The 27894-nt window shown below is 43.1% G+C and overlaps 1 protein-coding gene across 3 annotated transcripts in view; it reads right to left on the bottom strand.

Moving 5' to 3' along the window:
* GLIS3 (GLIS family zinc finger 3) overlaps positions 1-27894 on the bottom strand; it is a 425955-nt gene that overhangs the window by 49321 nt on the left and 348740 nt on the right. For all 3 annotated transcript variants that reach the window (XM_084769854.1, XM_084769855.1, XM_084769856.1), the window contains one exon: positions 6924-7068. In XM_084769854.1, the coding sequence (XP_084625980.1) occupies positions 6924-7068 (145 nt within the window). The remainder of the gene's footprint in view (positions 1-6923; positions 7069-27894) is intronic.

Here is a 27894-nt window from a genome sequence, read left to right as displayed (position 1 = left end):
TTCCTAATCTTTCTTTACAGTGCCCATAAAAAAGAATTCTTATTATGACTGTCACACCCACAAAAGGTATCAAGTGCTTCAACTCTTAAGTTCTAGCCTGACAGAGTTGACGGCCACACTCTGCCAAGTCAGGGTTAAGCAAGTCCTCAATAGTTCCTGCCCTGCGAACAAGTCCGGCAGAGATACTAGGCCAGAAAGCTGAAGATGAGGCTCCAACGTTATAAAGTGTTTTGGGTGACTGGTCAGGCAGTAACCTGTCTTAAGTCAATTTGTACATTTTGGAAGCTGCTAACCCACACTGCTGGGTCACTCAGGAATTTAAGTTTTATTCCTTCTCAAGTCTCTGAGGGGCATTGAAGACAAGATAGTATAGTTTTACAACCAAGTTTAGCTTACTGGGGAACAAGATCATTTTAGATCAAGACAAAGAAGTTAAACTGTTAGAGTTGAGATAGGATAGATATTGAATCGCATTCGGAAATTTAGACCCAAAACACTTACTTCAAACTAGACGAATGCAGATGGCCAAGTCACTATGAACGTAACATGTACAGAACTCATTATTCTCACGATTGTCTCATGGTTCTCCCTGCTGTATGTAGTTTGTTTTATATGTGTGTAATAAAATAAAAGTATTATAAAAAATAAAAATTTAAAGATAGAGAAAAAAGTTCTAGCCTGAATTCCATCTTGGTATCCATCGGTTCCTTCAGACCTGCTGGAGACAGAATGCCAACAGGTGCAAAAGGCCCAGCTCAGGCCCCACCCACTGCCCGCAAAATAGTATTAAATGAGTAGTGAGGGGAAATGGCTACACAAAGACAATCAAGACCTTCCTGAGTAGGGACAAGGCCACAATTTGTGAGCCTTACTGCTCTGTCTCCTCTTTAATGGTGTATACAAAGTTTTAAAAAATATTCTTCTAAAAACTGGACATGTGCTTTTGAAGCTTACTACTATTCTCTGGTCATGCTCACACTGCTCTGTCCACTGTGGTCCCAGTCATGTCCACCCTGTCCTCTGTCCACTGTGATCCCAGTCATGTCCACACTGTGCTCTGTCCACTGTGACCCCAGTCATGTCCACACTGTCCTCTGTCACTGTGATCCCAGTCATGTCCACCCTGTGCTCTGTCCACTGTGACCCCAGTCATGTCCACCCTGTCCTCTGTCACTGTGATCCCAGTCATGTCCACACTGTCCTCTGTCTACTGTGATCCCAGTCATGTCCACCCTGTCCTCTGTCACTGTGATCCCAGTCATGTCCACACTGTCCTCTGTCTACTGTGATCCCAGTCATGTCCACACTGTCCTCTGTCACTGTGATCCCAGTCATGTCCACCCTGTGCTGTGTCCACTGTGATCCCAATCAGTCCACACTGTGCCTCGTCTCTTTCACTGTTCCACTCACAATGCCATGATCGTCTCCAACACAGAGACCCAAGAAGTTATGTATAAAATCCTCGGAAATTGTGAGTTGAGTAAGTCCATTCTCTCGTCCTCCCACAGGAATTCTTATGATAGCCATTGAAAAGTAAACAGTACTCACACTTTCTTCTTGACAGACATTTGAGCTTTTGTAACTTTTAGCTATTATATATTAAACTGTTTGCTCATATGCAAAAAAATGCTTTTATAACAAATTCTTGTGCATGTTAGAAAACTGAGTGATCCAGATATGTAGACCTGGAAAATTGAAGGACTCAATTTAGCAGCTTGCAAACATGTAAAGGTAGTAACAGCTCTACCAGCTTCATGCATGTCAGTGTGACTTGTGCTGCCTGGGAAATAACAGGTTAATTTGTTTTTAAAGAGTGTTTATGATAAAAGCTTACTCTCAATTAAAAACAAAACAAAACAAAACACATATATGCTCATCGATTAACTCATATGACTCATCCTCTATTTGCCCTCTGCAAAATTCAACTAGGGTTTTTGATAGAAGCCATGTCACCATATACTATGAGCCAAAACGATGGGTTGCAGAGTGAGCTGCCTGGATGAACAGCACCCCACCTCACCTGGGAACTTGCTAGAATAATCTGGCAGAGATTCATGTCTTTGGGTTTGTTCAGAACTACTGAAAGATCAGGGGTGGCCTCAGAAAACTGCATTTTCACAAGGCCATCTGCTGTCATTATACACACTGTTGGACTGGTTCAGGGTTAGGGAGAACTAAACTACATGTTAGGGACATTAAAGGTCACAGCAGAGGACATGGTGCTTGCTCCTACAGTCACGGAGATTAGTCCAGGCTGATGGACAATCACCAACGGAAGATGCTCTAGAGCAGTGGATCTCAGCCTTCCTCATGCTGTGACCCTTTAATACAGCTCCTCACGTTGTGGTGACCCCCCCCCCCACCATACAATTATTTTCGTTGCTACTTCATAACTGTAATTATGTTACTGTTATGAATTGTAATGTAAATATCTGATATGCACAATATCTGCAATGTGATATCCATGAAAGAGTCGGTTGACCTCCAAAGGGGGTTATGATCCTCAGGTTGGGAACCACTGTTCTAAGGTGACACAGATACTGATGGCAGCTCAAGACACCCTCAGGGGAGGCATTACGAAAGCATTTTAAGATTATTTCCCTCATATTTCTTCTGTCTCCATTCCCTTCTGTCCACCGCTTCTCCAAATTTTCTCAGTGGTTTTCTCCCCTTTGTAAATTCCAACTGAAAGAATGCTTCTGAAGATCATGCAAGTTGTATTTATATATTTTACAATGCTTTGCATCTTCCTGAAAACTTTAATGTAGGTTATGTTCATCTTTTATAGCTCTCTCCTATAAAGTTTAATCTACTGGGAAATTTGTGTGTCAGTTTAAAGCCATCTAATGACCACCTCCCAAATGAACAACCATGTTTTAGAAGAGACCACAGCAGGCACTTTTACAGAAAATTATATCTAACATTTATAAATTTTCTAAGAAGTTGTCCAAAGGCAGCAAATACACTCAATTTAAGAGTGTAGAAAGTATACTAAAACATGTAACATGAGATTAAACTAAAATGAAACACTATTCATAAGGCATGTTAACACAAGCACTATTTATTACAAAAACTGAATTTATTACAGAAGAAAAGCTCTCTTCTCCCAGTAATGGGAGAGAGGAAGAGCTCACGGCACTATAAAAGTTTATAAAGAAAAATTTATTTTCCTCTTTCTTATGCTTATATATGGTATCAGAACAAAAAGAGAATCCTTTTTTTCCTCCTGAAAAGCTTAAAGCTACACTAAAATTTGAATAGTTCAACAGGACTTACTAACTCTAGACATAAGGATTACGTTATAACCCAACAGAATCATTGCCAATAAAATCCCCTCATTCCTGACACTCTGGTTTCTGCTACATTAGCTCTCTGCTTCATAGTAGTTTCTGTGGGGCTTGAATAGTTCAACCAGCTCCATCAAAAGTCTGTACCATCTGGGGCATCTCTTGCATGGGAATCTGTGCGTGAGGATGACTGGAGGGTAAAGTGAGGATGCAAGCAGGCCTCACTTCTTCTGCGGTCATCTGACAGCCTTCACTTGTAGCTTTAGCCGCAGTGATCAGCAGTTCTGAGAAAGTCCCAGGGATGTGGGTTTCTGATAGATGATTCTAATGTCTAGCACTAAGGCTTCGTGGCCAAGATCAAGGACTCACTAAGGTCACCTCATATTGAGTCTGTAGTTACAGCTGGAGGGAGCCATTACCTCTGTGGCCACGCATGGGACAGATCATTTGCCCTGGGCATCCTTTGTTAGTGTATGGACCTTCTGCCAGGATCAGGCGCTGGTCTAGTTGGTCCATGCAGCTGAATACTCACTAAATTTAGTCTTGCCTACTTCATTAGCTCAATAGAGGAGCTCAGTTTTATACTGGTCCTAAAGCTGGAAAGTGGCATTCACACTTTGAAATATTTTGTCTCTCAGATCCTCAGTAAATCACCTGGCATTTCCATATTGACCTGGGCCAGGATCTGGGGCATAGTCTCTGGGGAAAAAAAAACAAAACAAAACAGAAGTGATCCATTCTCAGGGCTTTTCTACCACTGCCTCTGCCTCTCGTGCCCACGCAGGAACAGACCTGGGAGCCCAGGGCTTTTCCCATAGTGAGAACGTAAATACCACAGTTTAAGCTCATGCGCAGCATGGCTCAAAGCTTATTTCACCCTTTTAACCTGATGCACTATTTTCTACCACAAAAATGAAAGCCCTTGAAGGCAATCCATTTCAGTGAGGCACTGTTTATCAATATGAGACATCTGCTCCAATAAAGGAAGTAGCTATCTCAGGATGTGAAGGATGTCTATGTATCAACAACTGCCACCATCCCTGCTCATCTTAATGCTGTGCAAATCATCCTTCTGAGTCCTGAGTCCTGGGACACTTGAAGGATGCTGGTACTCAAAGACACATGTAAGTGCTTCCTCTCCTGTACCCACATACACTTAATAGGTTTCCATAAAAATACTGTTGTGCTAAATCACTTAGCTAACAATTAAAGGCATATAGTATCTGATTGACTCTATCTCCCTGATTTTTACTAACAGAATGTAAAGGGAATAACCAGGTGCTTTGTGCAGTGTCGGGGACAGAACCCAAGGTCTTACACAAGCTAGGCAAGCCCTCTACCATTGCGCCACACACTACCCATCTCCAAGTAGGTCTTCCACTAAAGCAAGGCTTAACCTCCATCAAACAGACTTACCATTTCAGGTTTCACACCTAACTAATTGATGAAGCATTTCCAGCATGCCTTTTGCATGTGCCAGGATGGGTTGGCATGCGTCTGTAGGACTTCAGTCCATGTGCAGCTGGTGTGCACATGCACTCCTCATATGTACACTTTCAGAGCTTAACAAAGAAGTTATGTAAGTTTGGTTTTATAGTTTTTCTCCCTGTCTGGTTCTGCCTCTGGGTTTGTTGCTTACTTAGCACTCAAAAAGACATAATCAATTATTTAAAATAATTCAGAGGCCAAGGAAGAACAGTAACACCCAAGGGAAACAGATGAAAAGTAAAGAGAATAAGGTTTGACACTTATAAGCTACCTGGCAAGATAAAGTCCCAAGGAAATATGATAGGATGGTACCTGTCTACTTCCAGTCTTTTCAGGGGCAGAAAATGCCTGCAAACTGCAAGATGCCTATGGCCCCAGCAACTTACTCTTCCTTGTCTGGCATTACAGCTCTTCTGCTACAGCTGAAGGCTCAAAGGCAAGAGCTTAAGTTTTTTTTTTTTTTTTTGAGAACCAAATATAGAAGAGCATCATGAACAAAAAGTGGAAGTCTATTTGGCATGACAAAGCCATTTCAAACTAAAACTAAACCTTAAAAAGTTGAAAATGCTAAAAACTTTATAAATCCTATCAGACATATAAAAATGCAATCCAGTCCCCAACATAAGAGTCCCCAAATGAACCTTGTGTTATATGTATACAACATGGAGAATGTTTTCAATAGCAGCAGGTGTCATAGCATCTAAGATGTAGGACAAGACTGGCCAGTCCCCGCAAACTGTTACAGTTTCCTTAGTCTCCTCTGATGAGCTCTGAGCTTAGCCTCTGGGTCTGACATCTTTAGTCAGGTGTCTTCACTGAAAAAGGACAGGATGCTTGACAGGTTCCTTCAACTCCACTGTTGATTCATTTAATGTATCAGAATAAATGTTCCTGTGTCGGCAATTTGCAAATCAAAAGCCCGTATGCAGGCTATGCCTTTTCACTCATGTCTAATACAAGTTTTTCAGTATGTGTTGTTGTGTTATGCAGCAGCCATCTATATCTGATGATGTATCTCTTTAAGATATGGTCAGCCCTTCAAATAAGTTTTAAATCTATTCCTCTGGCTCTAGAAAAGATGAGGCTATGGCTATGTTGTTTCAAAGAAAAAGTCCCCAAGTAACCGCTAAAGGTCCCTTGATGCCAGCCCACTGCAATTAAGAATGTCGTGGTGACTGATGCTCTTGAAATGACTGCTTAATGGCCTTTTCTTCTGCACTGGATCATCCTGAGAACTGCCAAGCTTAAAAAGCTACACAGGCATGTCTTTCCTCCTATTCTACTGTAATGCACCACTAAATTCTTCATTATCTATGGCTTATTAGTACTGCCAACCTGGCTATGGATGTAGATGGGGTTAAGAATGTGGTGCTGGTGTAACTTGCTTTCAGGTGGCTTACAGCAAGAACGTTCTGTGTATAAAGTAATAAAGCTAATTATGCTTGCTCAAGTTCTCCGCCATCCTAGATACTTGAAAATGCACCCAGACTGCAAGCTAAGGCAATCAAGAAAAACAGTGGGCTTCCTTACTGTATAAAACGCATCTTTCCTCTGTGTGTGTGTGGTTGTTGCTACAACCTGACATTTTTGGAATATAGGCTCACCTATGCTCAAACCCAGGTAGGAGAAAGGAGACCTAAAGCGGCTCTCCTTCCTCTCCCTTTGGTCAAGGGACACTAATGGATATTCTTACAAGTTGATTTACTAATGTGAAAAGTGTCTGTAGCAACCTGGGGCTTCCAATTAAAATGGGAAGATGATAAAAATTGTTCCCTTGCGGGGAGCAGTGGTGCACGCCTGTAATCCCAATACTTGGAGAGGCAGAGGCAGGCAGTCCGTGATAGCCAAGGCTACACAGAGAAACCCTGTCCCAAAGGAAAAAGAAACACACCCCCCCCCCAAAAAAAAGAAAGACAGAAAGACAGAAAGAGATTGTTCCCTCCAGAATCCACATGTAGTCTGCTGCCTGCTTTGGGACCAACCATTTCCTTTGAGGCCCAGAACCAGAAGAACTAATGTATTATTTGACCTTGTTTCTTTATGGGGAAAAACAAGGACTGCTCTGCCAACCCAGCCCAGGAGAACAACTGCAGACCACCAACACAGCAGATGTCACTGGTGAATTCTCAGATGTTGTTATGTTCTTACCTGGATAAAGCTCGGGCCCAGGCCCTGGGGAGTGTCCCACGGTGCCATCGGCAGGACCATCTCTGGGGGACGTGGCTGACTGCAGGGGCTGCACAGCGAGACAGTCTGTGAGGAGATCTGGGTGGAGCTCAGTGCTAGACCGGAGCTGAAAGGAGCAAAGAGAAAGCCATGGAGAAAGTGTCCTCGGAACACCTGTCTGGGAAGGCTTCATGCCTCAAGGGTCAATGCAATTCAATATACAAGTATTTATCAAGTATCCGTGGCGAGACAGGCCTGAGTATAACACGTGTCTGCGGGAGAGTCAGAGTTCCAGAACCAGAGCACCCAGCAAGTGGTTCAGGAAAGACAGGGCTGCGAGTAGCTTTGACCCCCTCAGACCCTGATACACTCACGTCTGCAAACCCAACTTCCTATTCTAGTCCCGTTTATTTGCTTGCTCAGTATTGAATCACAAGTTGTAATGATGACAAAAACCAAACACAAATAGACTGCGTCCACACTGAAAAGTACTTTAAAGAACAGAGATACTGGCACAAAAATATCCAGGAGGAAATTCAGATCTCTCTACTGAGATTTGATACTTAGACATGTTACATGAGAGGGGCATACTCAAGCTAAAATGTAAATATAGAGAATGAATTAATGAAACCACTAACAACAACAACAACTTAGTTACATAAAAAAACAGTATTTTACATGTTCATCTAGTCATACACAATAAAATCAGTTTTATCTATGAGTCACATGTAGAAATTAAAACAAAATGGGATTAAAATGTAGTATAAGTAAAAATTCACCTGATTCATTTTATCACACGTGGGTATTCATTTGTACAAGTGTCTGTGCTTGCATATGCATGTATGTATATATATATGAGTATGTGTGTGTATATCTGTGAATGTGGTTTTGTGTGTCTCTATGTGACTGTATGTGTGTGTGGATGTGTGCATGCATATCTGGGTGTGTTCATATGTATCTATGTATTTGCGTGTCTGGGTGTGAGTGTGTGTGTGTGTGTGCGTGTGTGTGTGTGGTCTGTGTCCATGTATCTATATGTTTGTGTGTGAATGTATCCATGAGTGTGTGTGCATGTGTATTTGTGAATGTGTCTTTGAATGTGTGTAGGCTCAGGAAAAACCTTGGTGTCATCAGGGTACTGCCTACCTCTGCTAAACAGGTGCTCATTGGTTTGGAGTTCATCAATTAGATCAGACTGGATGAGCACTGAGGGCAGCATCCTCCTGTCTCCAGGTCTCCAGCCTGGGATGACAAATGTGTACCATCATACCTGACTTTTACATGGCTGCTAAGGTCTGAGCTCAAGTCCCCCATAATTACAAAGCAATCAGCTTATGAATTGAGCCAGTCACATCCCCAGTATCTTTACAAATGCAAATTTTATAAATATAACTTGAATGAAAAATTACAATGGAACATTTGGTGACATAAAAATACCAACCTAACTGTGGTAAAACATAGTATTTAACCATCTAACAATTCATTTCTTAGAAACATCACAAATGGTTATCTTCAATATTTAAAGGCTGCTTATCAATCAGGTTAATAAAGGTAATATTAAGCCCTTAGGTATAGGGTCAGAGTGTTCTTATTGCTTTGACAAATGCCACATGCCGCCACCGTTACCCCCATGGTCCTAGTATTCCCAGTCTTTATAGAACTTTAACTCTTTAAAGAAGATGATAAACAACTAATATATATATATAAATAAATAAAATGAGACAATGCTAAATGCCAGAGAAAAGAGAAGTAGAGAAGAGAGATTTTGAGGGTACCTATGGGGGCTAGTTTGAAATGATGACCAGGGGTCAGGGGTTAAACTGTAACAAGCCTAGGGAGAAGCGAGGCAAGGGACCCCACAAAGTGGGAGCTGGAGGCTGGGGGAGCCTGCTTGCCTTGGTGTGCATCGAAACGACCTGTGGCGTGGTACGGCAAGCACGGAGGGAGCCTGCAGCCCAGAGGACAGAGACAGAAGGAGGAGGGCGGATGTGCAAAGTCGTGACGTGGGAAACTGTCACAAACTGGGGCTACTTCATCTGGAAAGCAGGTGGACAAGCAGAACTGAAAACGGTAAGGCTTATACAAGCAGCATAGACAGGGAGGCCACGTCAAAAGGGCAGGTGAGGGAGAGATGAGAAGGGTGGGGGAAGGGGGTGCGGAAATGATGCCAATATAGTACTCAGGTATGAACTTCTCAAATTAAAAAAAAAACGATAACACATATAAAAGAACTGCGCGGCATGATGCCATGGCGTGGTAAGTGGTGGTAACCCAGAGCTCTCTAACTGGACCCAAGGCCCCCTCCACAAGAGGGATTCCATGCCTGGTACTGGAAACCTAGCAAACTGCTCAGGCTCGTGACGTCATAGATGTCGGAGGAGAAGCTCCGAGCATCACTGTACCACACCAGCACAATCCCTCCCAACAGTCTCATCATTCGCCTTCATACCCACAGGTTAAGTATATAACCCTCGTGTCTCATCGAAGAAACTTCATTCTGCAACAGACAGAGATCATTACCATAAACAACAAAACTACCGAGCTAGGAAGCACAGTCCCAGTGGAGGCATGTATAACATACACCCCCCCAACTGAGGCTCGGGGAACGTTGCAGAAGAGGCCCCCCAAAAAGGTTGCGAGGCTCGGGGAGTTTGCAGCGAGACTGTTTCCTATTAAAATCAGACGCTATATCCATCGAGTCTCACCAAGATGACTGCCTACGCGTGAGCTGAACAGGGACACCAATGGACGTGCCGGAGTGGATGGGGGGTGGGGGGGACCCCCTGAGGCCTCAACCCTACACAAAGAACTATAGGCAACTAAGGACTGTGGGGAGTGGGAGAAATCGTCTCATCCAGGGAAGAGCACGCTAACTGGTTATCCGGTAACGAATGGTCAGCCCTGGCAACACGCATACAGGTAACGTTACACAGACCGAGCGGAGTACAGTTAGGAATACCTACGTATGTTATGCATGTAACAGCAATTAATGAAAAAAGAGGCCATAAACTTAAAAAGGGGACAAGGAAGGTTTGGAAGGAGGAAACAGAAAGAAGAAAATATAACTTCAAAACTCAATTTTGGAAATGTCTTCATAAGAGCAATACAGCTTTTGTTAAGTGTTTCATTTTCCAATAAGTATAATGTTTAAAAAAAATTATTCACTACACTTGCCAAGAAAGACTTTAATTCTGATTTACCAGAAGCTAGAGAGATGGCCCTGTGGCTAAGAGCACTTGTAACTCTTGCAGAGGACCTGGGTTCAGCTCCCAGCGCTGACACGGTGACTCACAACTATCTATAACTCCAGTCCCAAGGGATAGGATGCTCTCCTGTAACCTCTGTACAGGTACACACATATAGACAAAACATTCATACACCTAAGATAAATAAATTAAAAATATTTTTTTAAAATGTGCTGAGTGTGGTGGTAGTACACACCTTTAATCTCAGCACTAGGGAGGCAGAAGCAGGCAGATCTCTGTGAGTTCAAGGCCAGCCTGGTCTACCAACTGAGTTCCATAACAGCCAGGGCTATACAAAGAAAGCCTGTCTTCAACAAAACAAACCAAATTAAAACAAAAAGGCAAAAAAAAAAAACTTTAAAAATTTTGCCAAATCATCAAAATCTTTACAAAAGAATCTGTGGTAGTGACATTAGAGGTGTAAATCACATGGTTTTAGTAGGCAAGTATGCTGGTCCAAAATCTCTAGAGGGCATCAGGGAATAGTTTTTAAGGCACATAACCAAAATAATTTGATTCTCTAATTTGTGCTAAGAAAATATCCAGAAAATGAAGGACAATAGATACCCAAAGAAATATGTATACACCCTCCTAATGATTAATAGCATGATTTATAGCAATACCAAAATTTACAAAATGCTCTTAAACATCCTAATTAGGACAAATAAGAACAATTATACATTATATTGCTGGAATACTATGTTCATAAAGATGATAGCAAATCAAAACTTTATATACAAAATGATAATAACACACAACCCAGAATGTAATACTATATCAAAATTGTGTTTTGCTCTTAACCACAACATTATGAATTTATTTATTCTACTTTCAGCACTCTTTTCTCTCTTCCAAATACTCTACATTTCAATGATGAACTAGAACCAAAATTATCAATTTTTGAGTACCTCTGTGTGCCTCTTTCCACAGTCCTTGCAATGATGTCACACAGATTGAAACTGGTCACGGTGAAAATATTTACACTAGAGAAATTGGCAACTGCTCTACACCGTGGCTTTTTCATCTGTAGTGTTGGCTGAAAACGATCACCAGAGCTGTGGTGACTATTACGAACTACACTCTACTTACACATGAACACTGACTGCCGCAGATGGAACACTGTTAGTTCTCCGCAAGCTCATGAGTGCAGAGCTAGATTCCTGGTATGAAAAGGTGAGCTGGAGGGACCCATCGAAGGTGGAGACTAGTTGGAGTTGGTTACGTGTTGTGCGTGGCGCTGGGGGCTGAAGTAGATCTTGTGGCACCTCAAGTCAATTCTCAAGAAAATGAGAGGGAACCTAACCCCTGATTAACTCTTTGGAATTTGTCTACCTTTTCAATGTGTTCTCCCCCTATGACACCATCTACCATGGGACAGCCCAAGGGGCCCTCATGGGCCTCACAAACACTGAACTACATAAACCTCTTTTCTTATAAGGTGCCCTGCCCTCCAGTTATTTTTTATAGCAATGAAAAATAAGGTCAGGCAGGCAGGCAGGCAGGCAGACAGACAGACAGACAGACAGAAAGACAGACAGACAGACAGACAGACAGACAGACACACACACACACACACACACACACACACACACACGTTATCCATGGAAAAACAGTACTTCTTGCATCTCAAATGAGATCAGACCTATATCCAGACCTTAGAATACAAAAACCGCACAGGGAGCTGGGACACAGGGAAGGAGCATACAGCCCACACAGCAGTGAGATCATCACAACGTCCTCGGCTTTGGCTCACTGAACTTTCTGACCATACTGCTGATGTTAATACCTACCCCTCTCAGGGCCTCCGGAGGACATGTTTGTTATTTTCTTATGGGGCTTAAGCAAAACTGGGGGAAAAGAATCAAGGCTTAGAATGAGTTCTGGTCATCACTTTTAATTTATCTTCCATCATTAAAACGTGATCTGGGGTGCACATGTTCTAAGGGCAGACATGAGTGCTCTCTGCTTTCCATTACCCACCACCCCAGGGGTTTCCAGTTATCAGTACCAGGGAGACTGTTCCAAGGGATTTCATGGCCATGGCAATCCTGGCATCACACACAGGCACTCTTCCTTAGCTTCAACAGGCATTCATGGTTTCCAGCAGCGTGATTCCATACGACTTTGTGGTGAGAGTTAATTTAGTTTTCTCTAGGATTAGGCATGGTTCTAAGAAGTGCTTCTTAAATTAAACAAGCCTTAGAACCTTATGCAGAAATTTCCAGAGGAAAACGACACGTGAATACTGACTTATGAGATGAAGCTGTGTGTCCATCTCAGAGCAAGGCTCCTCAGGGATGAAATGAGTGGGAGAGAAGACAAGTCAAACTTCCTGGACGGGTGTCCTAGGTGGGAATGAGAAATTCAAGTATTCACAAAAAATAACTTCCCTCTGTTTATCTTGACAACATCTTAGCTGCTAGGAATCTATGGAAAAGAGACAGGGCACAGCTTAATTAAGTCAGGGCCATCGACGAAGGTACTTCCCTGGCTTGGCACACGTCATAAACTCCCGCAGGGCATTCTCAAGTTCTCATGTGGGGATGGTGCTGCGGGCCCAAGGGTGACCCCTGTAGAACTGCTGGTCTCTGAGAATCCTAATGAGCAGAGCTAGAAATTTCCTGGCTACGGAGAGAGGCAATTCACTGCAGAGACAGGGGCTGATAAAAATACACTCTTTTCTTCCATGTAGAAGTTAAAAATCACTGTATCCTCTCTGATTAGCTATGATTTAAAAGTATGGTGGGGTTTTTGGTTTGTTTGTTTGTTTGTTCTTTGTTTTATTTATTTCTTTCATTGAAACACAATCCTCAGACCTCTAATTAGCAGGTTTTGGGAAAGGTCAAGGGAGGAGAAGAAAGAGACAAAGATGGGGAACACTTTCCAGTCACTGGATAGGCAGATGCTAAGAAAGTAAGTTCAACCAACATGGGGGCTGCTGAGCTTTGGATCTTATAAAACACCCCGACAGATCTGTAAGAAGCCTCCTTGAGACCTTTGGATGTTAAAAGCTAAGTTATCTCCAGTGGAAAGTAATCATTAAATCCAGCATCGTAAGTACTAATTATCATAAAGAGACTCTTATGTTCCCTACATATGTATCTGTCTCTCTGCAAAACACGAACGTTTATGGCTGCATGGGGTCCAATTCTTAAAAAACAATTTAGATTCATATGCTTTTACATGGATGAAAAATTAAAATTTTCTATGAAACTTAATGCTGTTCACAGGAAAGAACAAAAAACTGACCCCACAGAGACTTCACTGCCCTTTTTGGATAAGTGAGGCCTTTGAAGGCAGTGATTACTAGCTGCTGTGTTCAATGGACAATGTGAGTGGTCCCTCTGAAACCACTGCTTCAGCTGGCCTCAGCAGACAACATGGGTTCTAGAACCCTACCTTTACGTAGCCTTCTCATTCACTGTATGTAGACCTTTCTTTGACCTCAACAATAAGCCAGGTGCCATTTCAGGTACTTGAAACACAGCAGACATTAGAACAAAGACTCTCCTTGAAGGGTTTGCATTCTAGATTAGGAACTTAATAACTAGTAAACTAAAAAAAAACTAAGTGTTGAGAAGCCAGTAAAAAATGGAGAAGAGATGCTGGTGCAGGTGTGTGTGGGGAGGGTTATTTGGGAGAAGTGGGAAGGTCTGAGGATGTTCAAGGACTTGGCTCAGCCATGCAGGACCTTGCAACCCTCACCATGGTGACAGTTGGGTGTCTTCTAGAGTTTCTGCCATCGTGATCCTAGAAACTTAGCTCAGCTTCTGTTTTTGTTTTTTAATCTAGAGTCTCCAAGGCTTTTGTGTGAGAGCCCACAGGGTCTATGAAGCAGAGGTCCATGAGAGTTAGTGCTGTGTGCCAACTTAGGCTATAGCTCCAGTTTTTCAATCACACATACATCTAATCGATTCCATGAAGGGACTGGGCAGATGTGGTCCATGTCCACAGAGAGATGACCTTCAGTAAAGAGACTATCTCCTACAAGCTGAGTGGGGCCATGTCCCACTAGTCAAAGAGCAAAAATAACCAGGTTTTATTGAGGCCTCCAACTCTGTGACCTGGGCAACTATGGAGTTCTCAGCTTCTCTGGTATGCAAATGGACACTGTTAAGATGACTCAGTTCCTATTGGTTGTAAGGCATTCTTGGAAAAGCCCCTTTATGCTGCTTCTATATAATATATCGCCTCTCCTTATCAATGTTGCCTAATACAGAACCCCGTGCTCTGGCCTTGAGAGACATGGAGAACAGAGGTGGAGCACATTGGCAACAAACGAGCAGTTTGGAGACATTAACTCACATGACTGCTGGACGTTAGACAGAAAGAACCTGCAGCAGCTCTAGGGCTGGTTCCCAGAGCAAACTGTGTCCGAACCACTTAGAGCGGAGCACACCTCCAGCTCATCCACGTCAGATGAACTACCCCATATTTAAGAAACGTGATTGTTTATGGATCCCAAAGACTAAGGCATTAGCAGCCTCTATCTTTAGATCTCCCCATTTCCTGGATGGACAGTGTCCTCCGTGGCTCCTACCCCCACAGAGGCTGTTGTTGCTCTGCCTGCCACAGGAGCCTCTCCTCTTGCAATATCTTTCTGTCAAGATCCAGTTTACAGTTCTTCTGAGTGAAACCTCCCTGACCAGGCTGGCGTACATCAAGCACCCAGAGGACTGGAAGACCTGGGGCACCTTCAGTCCTTATTCCTGGGATTAGATTGCATACGGTGTGTGTGTGTGTGTGTGTGTGTGTGTGTGTGTGTGTGTGTGTCTGTGTGTCTGTGTGTCTGTCTGTCTGTCTGTCTGTCTTGTTATGAATGGAGTCTGCATAACCGAGTCCTCGCAAGTGTCTTGTGCCATCTGCCCCAAGCATTCTGAACTCACAGCACAGAGCGGCGATGTGTCATCAATACTGTGCAAGATCAGCCACCGTCTGTCAACTGGATAGGAGACCATGAGCTTCGATACTCTATCTCCGCTCACGTGGGATGTTACGAACACACAATGAGATCATCTCTTACTTTACCCCCCAACTGAAAGTCAGGAGACTACTGACAATCCACTCAAGTCCTCTGGGACGTCTGTGCTTGACAACGTGCTGCCCTCACCACCCCCTCCACCCCACACCTGCTCCCACTCTCCGCCCAGCTGTGATGTAAGCATCTCCCAGCATCTGTATTTTGTACCCATTAGCACACTAGCACAGGTCCACCACTGATATGGGACAAAACCTGAGATGTACGTTATAGTCTGCGTCTCCTCACAGGGGAGGAGCCCATCTGAATCTGGGCCCTCCCCTAGTTTCCTGTGTGCTTCTCTTTTTGACTGTGTGGGAGGCACCCAAGTCCGAGGATCATAGCAGACTTCAGGGGCTCCCATTTTAGGAAACCTCAGTGCTGTTGCAGTCAGGACTGCCCAGATCCAATCGGAAAGACCCAAATGAACGCATGAACAGATACATTTCTCTTGTATGCGTTCTTCCCACATGCCAAGAACACGCATGTCAGTTAGCTTTCCATTACCTTAAGGACCCTTAAGAAATCAAGGCAATTGTTTCTAAAAAGGGGGATTCTAGACCATTGTTTGAGGCCCCTAGGAAGGGCAGCACATACCACCAGGAGTACATGGCTATCACGGCTCAATTAAGCTGGCTCAATTAAGCCAGGAAGCAGAAAAGAAGAAGCTACAACCAGAAGCCCATCACTTTCCCCTATATCCTAAGGGCCTCTCCTAGGCTGGCTGCCTGCATGATTCACCACCACCCATATGATGTCTTTAAGATGGGCCTTAGGGGCGGGGTTGGGGAGGCGGACAGTCACTCATGTGGTACAGCATGAAACTTGAAGGCTACTGAATGTTGGCCATTCCTAGGCCACTATGTATGAGTAAGAGCATAAAGGAGAATGTCCTGTCCATTGGGTAGATGGGAGTAGTTATGTGGAGAGCAGGGACTGCCTCTGACACGAACTCTGGTGCTCCATATTTGACCACCTCCTCTTGGTGGGGAGGCCTGGTGGCACTCAAAGAAACAATAAGCGGGCTACCAAGATGAGACTTGATAACCTATGACCATATAGAGGGGGAGGAGGTTCCCGCTTGGTCTTAGACCTAGGGGAGAGGAATTAGGGTGAAAGCGGGAGGGAGGGAGGAATGGGAGGATACAAGTGATGGGATAACAATTGAGTTGTAATCTGAATAAATTAATAACATTTTTTAAAAAAAGAGCATAAAAGAGACTGAATTTAAAACAAACCTGCAAATGAACAGGGTTATCCCAAGGACTTTCCGCTGTCACTGACACATTACACAAGGGTTAACTACATCCTGGCTTTAAGAAAGTCTGGTGGTTGTTGGTTCTAAGTTCTGAGTCCTGACCTAGCTCTCAGCAACTAGGAGGGGCTGCCTGTATCCTGCTTCTTGTAAACTTGGTGTCGCCTCACGGACACACTAGGACAACACATGACAACTCTGAGCCTGAGAGGCTGATCTGTGAACCCCTGAGGGTTAAAGAGTCTATCCTTCAGGGAACCACTTTAGCGTTTACTTTTTTGTATTTACCCTGTACAAGTAAACACAACGGCTCTTTAGCTTCTGTACAGCTTAACATTATGAAATACTTGTTTCAAACGATTGTTTTTCAGCTTTAATAATGAAGTCACCCATCACGGCCTGACAAGCTTCCTGTGTGTGGGAACTTGAGCTGCTTCCCTCACAACACAGTGACTCTTCCTAATACATAAAAGCAAGGCATCATCCGCAGTGATTTGTATTTGTTTTTATGTTCGCGACTATTTGGCTAATGTTTATAAGCTCTCCAAATGGGACAGGAATTCTACTCTCGTCATTTCTTTTGTTTGTTTCAGACATGACTGAATAATCATCCAAGATTAAGTGAATCAAGTGGAAATAATCAGGACGGGGAAAGGGCCAAGTCTGTCATTTGCAGTTCCACTGCATTTTATCCCAGGAGTGAGGAGGGCATTCTGTGCGTACGAAGCAGATATACTTCCAAAGAAAACCAGGCACAAAACAATCAAAGGTGTCCTCTGTTCTCGTTCTCCAGTGAGCAGAGTCCACTTGAGCTAGGCATATTTATGCATCACCTTGTCAGGGCTCCTTTGTTCCCCAGAAATCAAGTGCAACCAAAATATGTTTCTGAAGAAACCCAGCCACAAGGAAAGACAAATACTTCTGTTGAGTTTTTTTTTCCCCCCTCCTAGAGGCGTAAAGTTTATTACCAGGACATTCTTATCAAGTGTTCTCTATGACACTCTGAGCAATGCGGATCTCAGGGAATTAACTCATTGCCAAAAGGCTTAAGAATAATTACAATGAATTAACTTATTATATTAATTACAATTAATTTTCAGTTGAATGTAAGAATTCCATCTCTGGGGGATTCCCTAGCAGTGACATTTATAAAGTGGCTCTGCGTATCATAGGTAATTAATTTCCAACAATCTGCTATCAAATTTGTTTCCTTTGGGAATGATCAATTTGCAATGAGAAAAAGAAATTAGGGTGAAAACGTAGGTAATAACACCAGAAGAGACAGGACTGCCTAGTTAGGTAGCCTGAGCTTTGGTTGGCAATTACCTATTAAAGGCTAAAATTGTACCCATCCTTGATTGGTATATATCTTAATGTCACGAGAAAACATTTCCAACATGCACTCAAAAATAAATGTTATTGACTTAGTTTAAATACTGGATGACTGGAACCATCCATAGAAACACAGAGCACATGTCCCTGGGGTGTAAGAACGCTGTCTACTAGCTCTCTACTGGTGCCAAAAACGCTGCGTGGTCTCACTGGCATCCAGTGGCCCCATGTGAGCAGTAGACACTTAAAATGTGACCAGTACAACTAAGGAGCTGACCCATTGATTTAACTGAAATTAAATTTCCGTTTACAGTTTTAAATTGCCAAGTACAACTGCCTCCCACGGCATCAATCAGCTTAGCCTCTGTCTAAATCCTTCAGATAGAAGGGAGTTTACAGGCTTACCACACAGCATCCTCTGCTGATAAATAGGCCTACTCATTAGAAGTGCATGTGTGTGTGTGTGTGTATGTGTGTGTGTGTGTCTGTGTACATGCGCATGCGCTAGGAAGGATAAGGGGGAATGGGCATGAATTAGAGCCGAGTATGGTACATCTGCATGAAAATGTTACAACAAAACACATTACTCTGCAAGCTAATTTAAACAAAGTTAGTAAGAGGGAAAGAATATGAGAATGAATGAATGAATGAATGAGTGAGTGAGTGAGTGAGTGAGTGAGTGAGTGAGTGAGTGAGTGAGTTTTACTTGAAGTTGAGCCAGTATTTCCCGATTGTGGCTTACTCCTTTCCTTTGTCCCCACAGGATGACTCTGCGCCCATAGTCTGCTTGTATAGCTCTTCTTGGCAATGAGAAGGTTCCAAACGCTATAGGATGGCAGAGTTTCCGTCCTGACAGGAGCCGTGCTCGAGCTTGGATGTCAGCCTGAACACAACTTGTTTTTCAGTAGAGATAAAAGAACTTAAGTCGGCAATGATGGAGCCTTGTAGCTTAACAAACCATTGGCCCAACGGCTGGAGACGTCATGGATGCCTACTCAACGCATGCACATGCCTCCGTGTAAACGAGGATACCTCAGCTGTCTCACACTAAGAACTAAACGAGGCAGACACAGAGACGACTTTTCACCATGCTTGGTGCACAAACATCAGTACTGGCTCCTGAACGTTGTGTATAGACTGGATCTCTGTGCAAACAGTACCAAGCAATCAACAGTGAATCGGCTGTCTGACCAGGTGAGGCTCAAGGGAATCAACGTACCCCTTTGTTCTCGACTTCTTGCATCTGCTATTTCCTCTATTAAAAGAGCCCGGACTGTCAACAACTTTTAAAAAGCCATGTTTTGATATGAATTTGTTCATTCGTTCTTAGGGTTTTGAGTCATTACCTTGTACCTAAGGCTATGCTGGGTCTAAGAGATAAGAGGTGCGTAGTCTGATACAGTTCCCTGCCGCTGCTGAGCGAGCTTCCAGTATAATGTAAGCAAAACATCAAATAAATACCCTGGACCTTTTCTTGTGTGTGACAATCTTTGTCTTTGAGCGTTCTTTACATTGGAAATCAAGCTTGCTAAAGCTCCATTGTTGTTTGCTGATATGGAGCATTAGTTGTGTTTCATTGAACTCAACAGCCTACCAGCTGCAACACACACCCCGCCCTTCCCTTCACTGCCACTCACAGAATACATTTATTTTCTGGCACTAAGAATCATGACATATCTCTGACTAAGACCAAATAATCTACAAAAATAGTCTACGCCCACTGACCAACACTGCCATCACTACCCATTGTATTGTATCTACTAAAAAGTAGAATGTGAGGTCTGGACCCAGAACTAGACCCAGTTTGAACTTTTTATTCTTTCTTATGAAGTGTCTGACAACTGTGAAAAAAATATTTTGATGTCTATTGAGACTAATTTTTTATATGATATGGTCAGGAAACCTAATTTAGACGGTGTGTGTGTGTGTGTGTGTGTGTGTGTGTGTGTGTGTCTGTCTGTTATGTGTGCATGTGCCACAGGATGACTCACTCTCTATTTCCATCATGAGGGTCCTGGGATCAAAAGCAGAATTCCAGGCTTGGCAGTGAGCACCTTCACCTGTGAGCTATCCCATCAGCCCAACACCCAATTTATAAACCTGTTACCAGGGTTAACACAGGACCCTTTCACCAATTCATGATACATAATCAGTGTTAACATGCGCAAACTGCTATTTCAATTTATTATTATGTTTTCATTAACATTTACTGTGAGATTCAGTAAAAATCTCTAACATGTATTCTTATTTTTTTTTCCCCCTCTCCTTTAGTTTTTGGATCTTTTTCCTCTGTCTATTTATCAGTTTTTCTTTTCCCACAGTGTAGTGCCATGACAAAGAAAAATAACAGAAGCTTTAGGTCAAACAAATCCAAGTTCAGATCCCAGCTTTGTCCACCTTTGGCTAGATACTTGACCTCACAAGGCTTCAGAATGTTCCTCTGTACATGGGGGTAATGGCAATTAATTCTGAAGGGTTATTACAGTGTGACACAAGAAACCTTCATATGACTGTGAGAGTCAATTATAGGTATAGCTTTTGCTCAAGAAGAAGAAAAAGATGTTATGATGTTAAGAGTTTCCAAACAGTGAGATCTTAGCCTCAGACCCATTCCAAGGTCAAAAACTATCCAATCAAGATGTGAGCACCACTTCTAAGGGCTAATGTCACCATGGGTAAGTCTATTTCAGAGAACACAATTACTCTTCACTCTCTTAGAAGACATTTAAAAATATATGAGAAGCTAAATATGCTTAACAAACCCCTTCTAGAACATTCTAGGGATGTTAATATTACTGACTTGCATCCTAGTTTATGAAAACCTGTGCCACTCTCTACTACTCTCCAGCGCAGAGATGGAAAGTTGAGGTTCAGACAGATGTGTCAATCACAGAAGAATTAGCTTGGGGTTTTCCCTGCATTGCTACATCTGTAAACATATTTCCTTCTTAGTCAATATTTTTCTAAATGAAACAAAAAAATCTTAATCACAAATGGGCACAATCCAAAATATGTCTCACAATCCAAGTCAAGTGTCACCATGAGACCTACCTCAGACGCAGGGCACTGAGCTGAAAGTTGCTGGATTCTTTGTTATATAAACAGGGAAGTATTACTATGGAATTTGTTATTGCAACATCCTCCTGGAGCCTTTGGGCCTGGCCGCAGAGTTGCAAAGACTTGAAGCAAGAACTAGGGATTACTTCCGCCACAGCTTCATAAATCCCTCCCACGCTGGCTTGCTGTACTAACGTGACCACACATATTCTATCTCCTCTGTTCAAATGTAGGGTTTTCTTTCTGTTCAGGTATTCTCAGAGCTTAATTAAAGCACCCAGCCATCTAGTAACGACTTCCCCTGTCCATCTTTTCAGCTCTGTATTGTCTTCCCTTGAATTGATTTCTGATGACAGCCCCTGGCTGAGCTAGTTTAGGAAGTGTGTGGAGGGACCAGCTCCAAAGACGCTAGGATCTTGGGTGTTTTCTCCCCTTTCCTTTCATGTAACAAAAATGGAATGGCTGCGAAGGATCCGAGGCTGATTTATAATGCGCATGAGTGTCTGGCCAATTTTCAAAATGCCTACTTCTAAAAAATTGAAGGCTGTCATTTCAGTGGAAAGCACTTGCTTTCGGCTCCCCCATCTCTCCCACACTCAAGTCAGATTACATTTCCCCAGCACTGGTAAGTCCCTTAGTGATGTTCTTCCCAAGCATTGCCTACTGCCCAAAGCCAAGTGAGCTCCCTACTGATGCTGCCTCCTGCCGCCTGACCTGGGTCACACAGAACCAAGGCACTGTTCCTTTTAATTCTGCTCCTTTTCACCTGGGGCTCATTGTTTACTCCCAGCCTAGTGTGGAGTCCTGTTCTCGCTCGCTGTATGCTCTTACACAGCTACTGAGTCAGATCCCATGTCTCTTCTGCTTGTTTAGTTTAGTGTTTTTTTTTTCTGGATCTTTCCATTCTATAATCATTTTTCCACTTACACATCATGGATGGGGATAAAAAGTTAGTGTGATTAGAGTCTGTTGGTGCTATTATAGTCTTTAACATAAATGGTGCTATAGAACTATGTTGGGGGATAACTATGCAAATCAACAAGTGGATACCTAATCAGTAAGTGGCTCTTATGGGCTTATTAATCTCTTTTTACTCTTTAGGGCAGGCTTTGAGGCAGACTCAAGCATGTTTATACAGCCCAAAGGGAAGAACAGGGCAAGGCCACGCAAACATATTTCAATAATCAACTGAGATAAATTAGGAAATAACAATTGAAATCTTAATAGAAATGAATTTTTTAATCCAAATATTTGGAGAATGTATTTTCATCACTGATTTTATTTATACCAAATTTCACTAAATGTGAAGTCATTGAAACTCGCGGGATGATTTCACTATTCTATTCAAATCTATATGTTGCCTCCTAAATGTGCAAATGAGCAATCTTTCCAACAGGAAATGCTAAATCATTACATTTATAGATGCATTTCATATCTTTAATTCATCTGGAAGGGCTGGGAGCAAATCCAATTTTCTACCTTAGTTTCAAGACTCAGCGTCTAGCATATGCTTGATAAGCCAACGTGAGAATTTCAAGGCAAGGGAGCTCCAGACTTTAAACTCCAGCCCCCTTTCTGACAACCTGACTCTGCATAAATGACTGTGGCAATAGCCCTGGTAGTTAAGACCACATATTTAGCCTTTAAAACTGTCAAAGGAAAGACCTCAACGATAGTATTCTGTGAATAGATAAGACACTTTTTGCTAAAAACACCTGTGTATGCTAGGCAAGCCCTGTACCACACATCCATCCCCACCCTCCGTGCCCTTCCCTATTGCACTGATCTCACAACAGTTTAGTGTATTCGTGAAATGAAGCTCTTCTTCTGAAGCATTTGAAAGGAGGCCCAACAGAGAGTAATCTTGGGGTAGAACCAAGACAGAGACTAGGGCCTTCCTCTACTGTGAGAGAGAGACCCCTTCCAAGCCGGCTTCACATTAAGAATCTACTTTTCTTTGGGAGAAGGTGTGATCATATTTTATCTTTTTACTTTTGTCACTCACATACCACTTTCAATTAGCTTGATCTCTTCTCGTAAAACGAGCAAGCAAATAAATAACGAATAAATAAATAACTGCACCCCAGAAATGCTGGTTAAAGAAGCAACCATTCAAGGAACGAATGGGAAGATAGTAAGGACTGCAAGTGGCCATGTGTGGTGTAAGGGCCGAACCCAGGAGTGATGCCTTAGGTAACACTGGCCTCACCTACTCAGAAGGGCAGCTAGGGAGAAGTCCCAAGGAGGAAGGCAGAAGCAGAAACAAATGTCAGCAACTGTGCACAGGTTCTCTCCTCTGGAGACCAGGATTCAAGCCTCCTTCCCCACCCCCATGCCTTGGCCCTGGCAGCTTCCCCTCCCCACCCCCTCACCCCTCCGCATGTGATTTTGTTCTCAGTGGCTACAAGGAACTCTAGACTCAGCGGTCGGCTGTGTCTAACTCCACTCTCCAGTGCTCCAGGCCTCACGTCGCTTGCCTGTCATAAGTATTGGCACCCCCTTGGGAAGATGCTATTATTGGAAGTAATTTTACATTCTGACACCATAGGAAGCTAGCTCAAGTTGTAGCTACTTCAGATCTCTGCGAAGAGCCTCGTGTGCTGGAAACTTGCAGTCTGCTGGAAATAAATATATCAAGTAGATGCATTTCTTCCTCAGTAATCCTGCAAGGCTGAAGGAAGGGGGACTGGGGAGTTTAAAAAAGAAAATCAATATTTCAAGTCAGTGTGGGAGCCACTTAGAAAAAAAAGCAAAAAGAAAGACAATAGGCTTTGTTTGTTTGTTTTTAATCAGAGAATAAGTAGACCACATCTCTTAGGTCATTTAGAAGACAACAGTCAAGTCAAAAAGTAGAGAGAGTTGGGCAGGGATGGTGACTCATGCAGCGTAGGTGCTTGCTGCCATGCCACGCCTGATTATCAGAGTTCAATCCCTGGAAGCCACATATGGTAGAAGGCAAGAAGCCATTCTGAATTCCATATACACGTCATGTCATAGTACAGGACAGCCACACGTACTTCCTTTTTAAGGTAGAGACAGCCAAGAAGTAGCAGCAACCTTCTGAGGATGCTGTTTTACTATCCACAGAAACTCAAGTGTGAGCTTTTCTGTGGCACCCCAAGTCTGCTGACAATGGAAGGTCCAGGCCTTTGCAGAACTCCCATCAAGCAATCAAACATCAAGAAATAGTAGCATGTGGAAAGCAAGCAACTTAATTTTCCCCTCAGACCACGAAGATCAAAAGAATCTTTCTATTCTATCAGGGAGACACCCCCAGCCTTCTCCCTCCCTACTGCAGGAACCAAGCAAATTCCTCAGTCTCTCATGTCATTACCACAGCTGAAAATGGGGTGTCCCCCTGTGCCAACTCTCTAATCAGTTTCAAAGTATGTTTTGTTGGTTCTCATTGATGCTACTCAAAGGAACCGGTCACTCGTGGTCTCAAAAGTTTTACAACAAATTGTATGATTAAACTCTTTAAGCATGTCTGTCCGTTACTAATCCTCTTTTGCCAACATCCCTTTCAGAGAAAAATTGCAGTGCTATGTGGTGCCTGATTTATATTTCATTTTGAGAACAGGAAGTAAAGGGATTAAAGTTAAGGATTAAAACACTTACTCTTCACTGCATTTTTCCCCCTTGTCCCAAATGGCTTCTTGGTTGCCATGGTTACTGTTCACTGGTCCTTAGCCCCGAACGCATGCCTCTTTGCATTAATAAAATATTTTAAATGAGACTTTATGAAAAACAATAGAGAAAGTATTTCTAAGTTCAACAGCCCTTGAAAAGAATTTTCTTTTTTTTTAAATAAAACCTAGTTTTTTCATTGCCCTTTTATTGGGAGGTTTAAGAGGGAAACTCAAATTAAAAAGGGCAGTAGAAGTACTATCTAAAGAGGAACAAAGCAAATTCAGAATTATTCATCAGGGGTACAGAGAAGTAACTCTGTGATAATAAGTTGGTCCTTTGCTTATAAACCAGTGTTTGAATGAAGATTAAGTGTCTCTGGGAATTTCTCAAATGTTGCAACACCACATTAACAGCAACACTGCACGTAAACGCAGTGTTGCCATTCCAAATTGCAAATACCAGGCAGGAAATGAAGGGTTGAGGTTTTTCACTGCCACAGTTAATTTAATCAAACCAACATAAATATCTCTGCTTTACATCCAAGTCCCTGTAGTTCCTAGTGTCAGCAGCTCACAGGAGTGTAGCCAAAAGGTGGTACCAATGAAAGCATGCTGTCAGGGTGGGGAATGCCTCCCGGAGCAGGGTATGTGGCCTAAGCCTAGTAACGAATCCAGAAGAAAGAGTGGCATTGCCAAGCAAGCGATCATAAGAATATCTGAGCTGTTCTTTCATAAACACTGCACTGACATTCTGTTTAGAATGTGATTCCTACATTCCTTTAAAAGGCCAAAGAAAACTGAGGACATGAAACGCAATCCAAGTCCTATTAGTGTCTATTTGGTTTTCTTTGTACGGTGTACAAGTGTTTGCCTGCATGCACGTGCATATAATGTCTGTGCCTGATGCTAATGGAGGCCAGCAGATGGCAATAAATCCCTGAGGAGAGGAGTTACAGATGTTTGTGAGTTCTCGTGTGGGTGCTGGGAACTGAACCCAATTCTTCTCCGAAAGGAGCTGGTGCTCCTATTAGCTGAAACACCTCTCTAGTGCTGCCTAGAACAGGGTTAGTGTTTGGCCGTCTCTGAATATTTATGAGGGACCCACTAAGAGGAAGCAATGCTCCCAGGGTCTCTCAGCTTTGTATGTTTTTGGGAGCAGATAGCTGTGGAAAACCAGAAGACTGGTTTTCTTTTTATCAAAAGGAGCATGTGTGGGAACAGGAACACTTGCTCTGTAAAACTCAAGGATCTGAATATGCCCCTCCACCAAACCATGTTTCTTTGTCTTTCTTTTAAGGCCAAGTATGGTAGCACACACTTAGAATCTCACATCATGGGGAGTGGGAGACGGCGCACTCTAGCCTACTTGACAATTACATGCTGGTGAGACTCTTTGTAGATGTCCCTGAGGAACAACACCCATGGTTATCCTCTGGTAGCCACATATATGTGTATATACATGCATGACCCCCTCCCCCCACACACAGGTATGTGTGCTATGTTCCTTATGAAATATTCAAGTTCTCTGAATTTTCTTGTATAAGCACAGCCCCCTTCAATGTTACCTTGTGGGAATAAGGACCTAAGAAGCAGACCCAATTAAATGAGTATAGCTGGCTACTTCTGTTGTTGATAATATAGTGTGAACTTTGTCTCCGATGCAGGAGGATCACTACAACACCACAGCAGGTCCTTCAAACCAAGGGTGAAAAACGCCTGCAGCCCCTGCCATCTACAAGGCCATTTCTAGGTTGTGACTGTCTGGGGGATGGCTATGAGGTTGGTTCATAGTCCATAAGGTCAACTGGTCAACCTAAATACATCTGCTTGCACCACGCTAGAGTCCAATATTGACTGGCTCAGCAGAAGAGGAACCACCATGGCAGCAGGAGGGATCTGTTCACTACTCACACTTTTGGGAACTAGAGCTTGCTTACCAAGTCCCAGCATATTCCACAACAGAATGCTGAAGATCACACTGCTACTTGCCTGATTTCACACATAGGACAAGGCTGAGAGAGTGCCCTCAAAGGGACACATAGTGGCTTCCACCCCTTTGGGGAGTCTAACATTGGGATAGCCCATCTGCATAGTGATGCTGGCCCAGCCATCGAAAAAGGACACCAAGACAGTTCTAGGAAAGATATTTACAAAACACATGCTTACCGCACCTTCTATAGAAATAGACTATCATGGAACTTCTGGGCATTTTCATTATGGCAAGAAACTGTGGGCCAGTGACAAACTGTCCACATTGAAGATTCCGATTAGCCGTAGAGAGAATGGCAAATCAAAGGAATACTGTTTGTGAGGTCGGAAATCAACTTGAGGCTGGTCCCTGTGCTCATCTCTGAATCTTAGGTCTCCCATCTGCACAAGAGAATGAAAAGGAAACAGGAGACCCCATCTGGATGCCAGTAGTGGTCCAGCCACCATGAAGGGCTCTAAGAGCTCTGAGGAAAGGACTGCAGGTACAGGGCTCAATCACGTTCTCTAACAGAAGGCCACAGTAATATAGTCATCTTGTGGAGTTTCTGTGGTAACCTAAGACGTCAGTAGGCATGGAAATGCCCAGTGAGGTGTGAGATGCAACACTTGGGGGTTATTATTTCTCCTTTATTTGAAGTGATGTATCATAAGGGAAAAGGGAAAATGAGTATGGAGTAGATGGTTCCTGTGACTCTGAGATGAAACATGATTTCTGTATGAGAGAATATGAAGAAGCTCTTTGCACCAGCGTCTCAAAGTCCACAGTATTCAAAGACTTACAGCAACACTTGTGTGCTGGGCTGGTCGAGGCACTACTGGGAGACAGCTCTGAAGTGGCACTCCTTATCTGCCTCTGTTTGATCAGAGCCTAGCAGTTCAGGGTAAGATGACTATTCATGGTAGTGATCTGTACTTTTTATTCATCAAAATGGGTGGTCTTAGGGATAAGCTCTATGGGCTGGTGTGGCACCTCCCAAAATCTGAAACAGAATGGTGCCAGTGTACTACACAGAGTGGAGTTGCCTGTCACGCAGGATGAAGGTGGAGGTGGACACTTGCCTGCAATGCGCATGTGAAAGTGAGAAGAGTTGGTGTTTTACTTAGATCACTTAAAGTAATCTTTGTACTTAACAAAGCTGCCAGCGAGGACGGAGGGAGCTCTCCTCCTCTATTCCAGAGTCTAAGTCATTTACTAGGTCCACTCAGGTGCATGATCTCCTTTGATCACGCAATCGCTCAGGGCAGGGGAGATAGGTTCTATAAAGGTAAGCGTGAAGATCAGAGGAGGGAGGGGTTTTCCCTAGGGTCGGAGACGGGACTCAGACTCCGTTCCAAAGCCTTTCTTCTTCCTTCATGAGATCTGAGTCAAAATGCCAGAGAGAGAAGGCTTAATGAAAGTAGAGTTTAATCTACATGGTGGGACAGGAAG

Source organism: Acomys minous (genome assembly GCF_964271855.1).
Source record: "Acomys minous genome assembly, chromosome: 2".
NCBI lineage: Eukaryota > Metazoa > Chordata > Mammalia > Rodentia > Muridae > Acomys > Acomys minous.
Note: the sequence above shows the minus strand (reverse complement) of the source record. Positions and strands in the feature narration are given on the sequence as shown.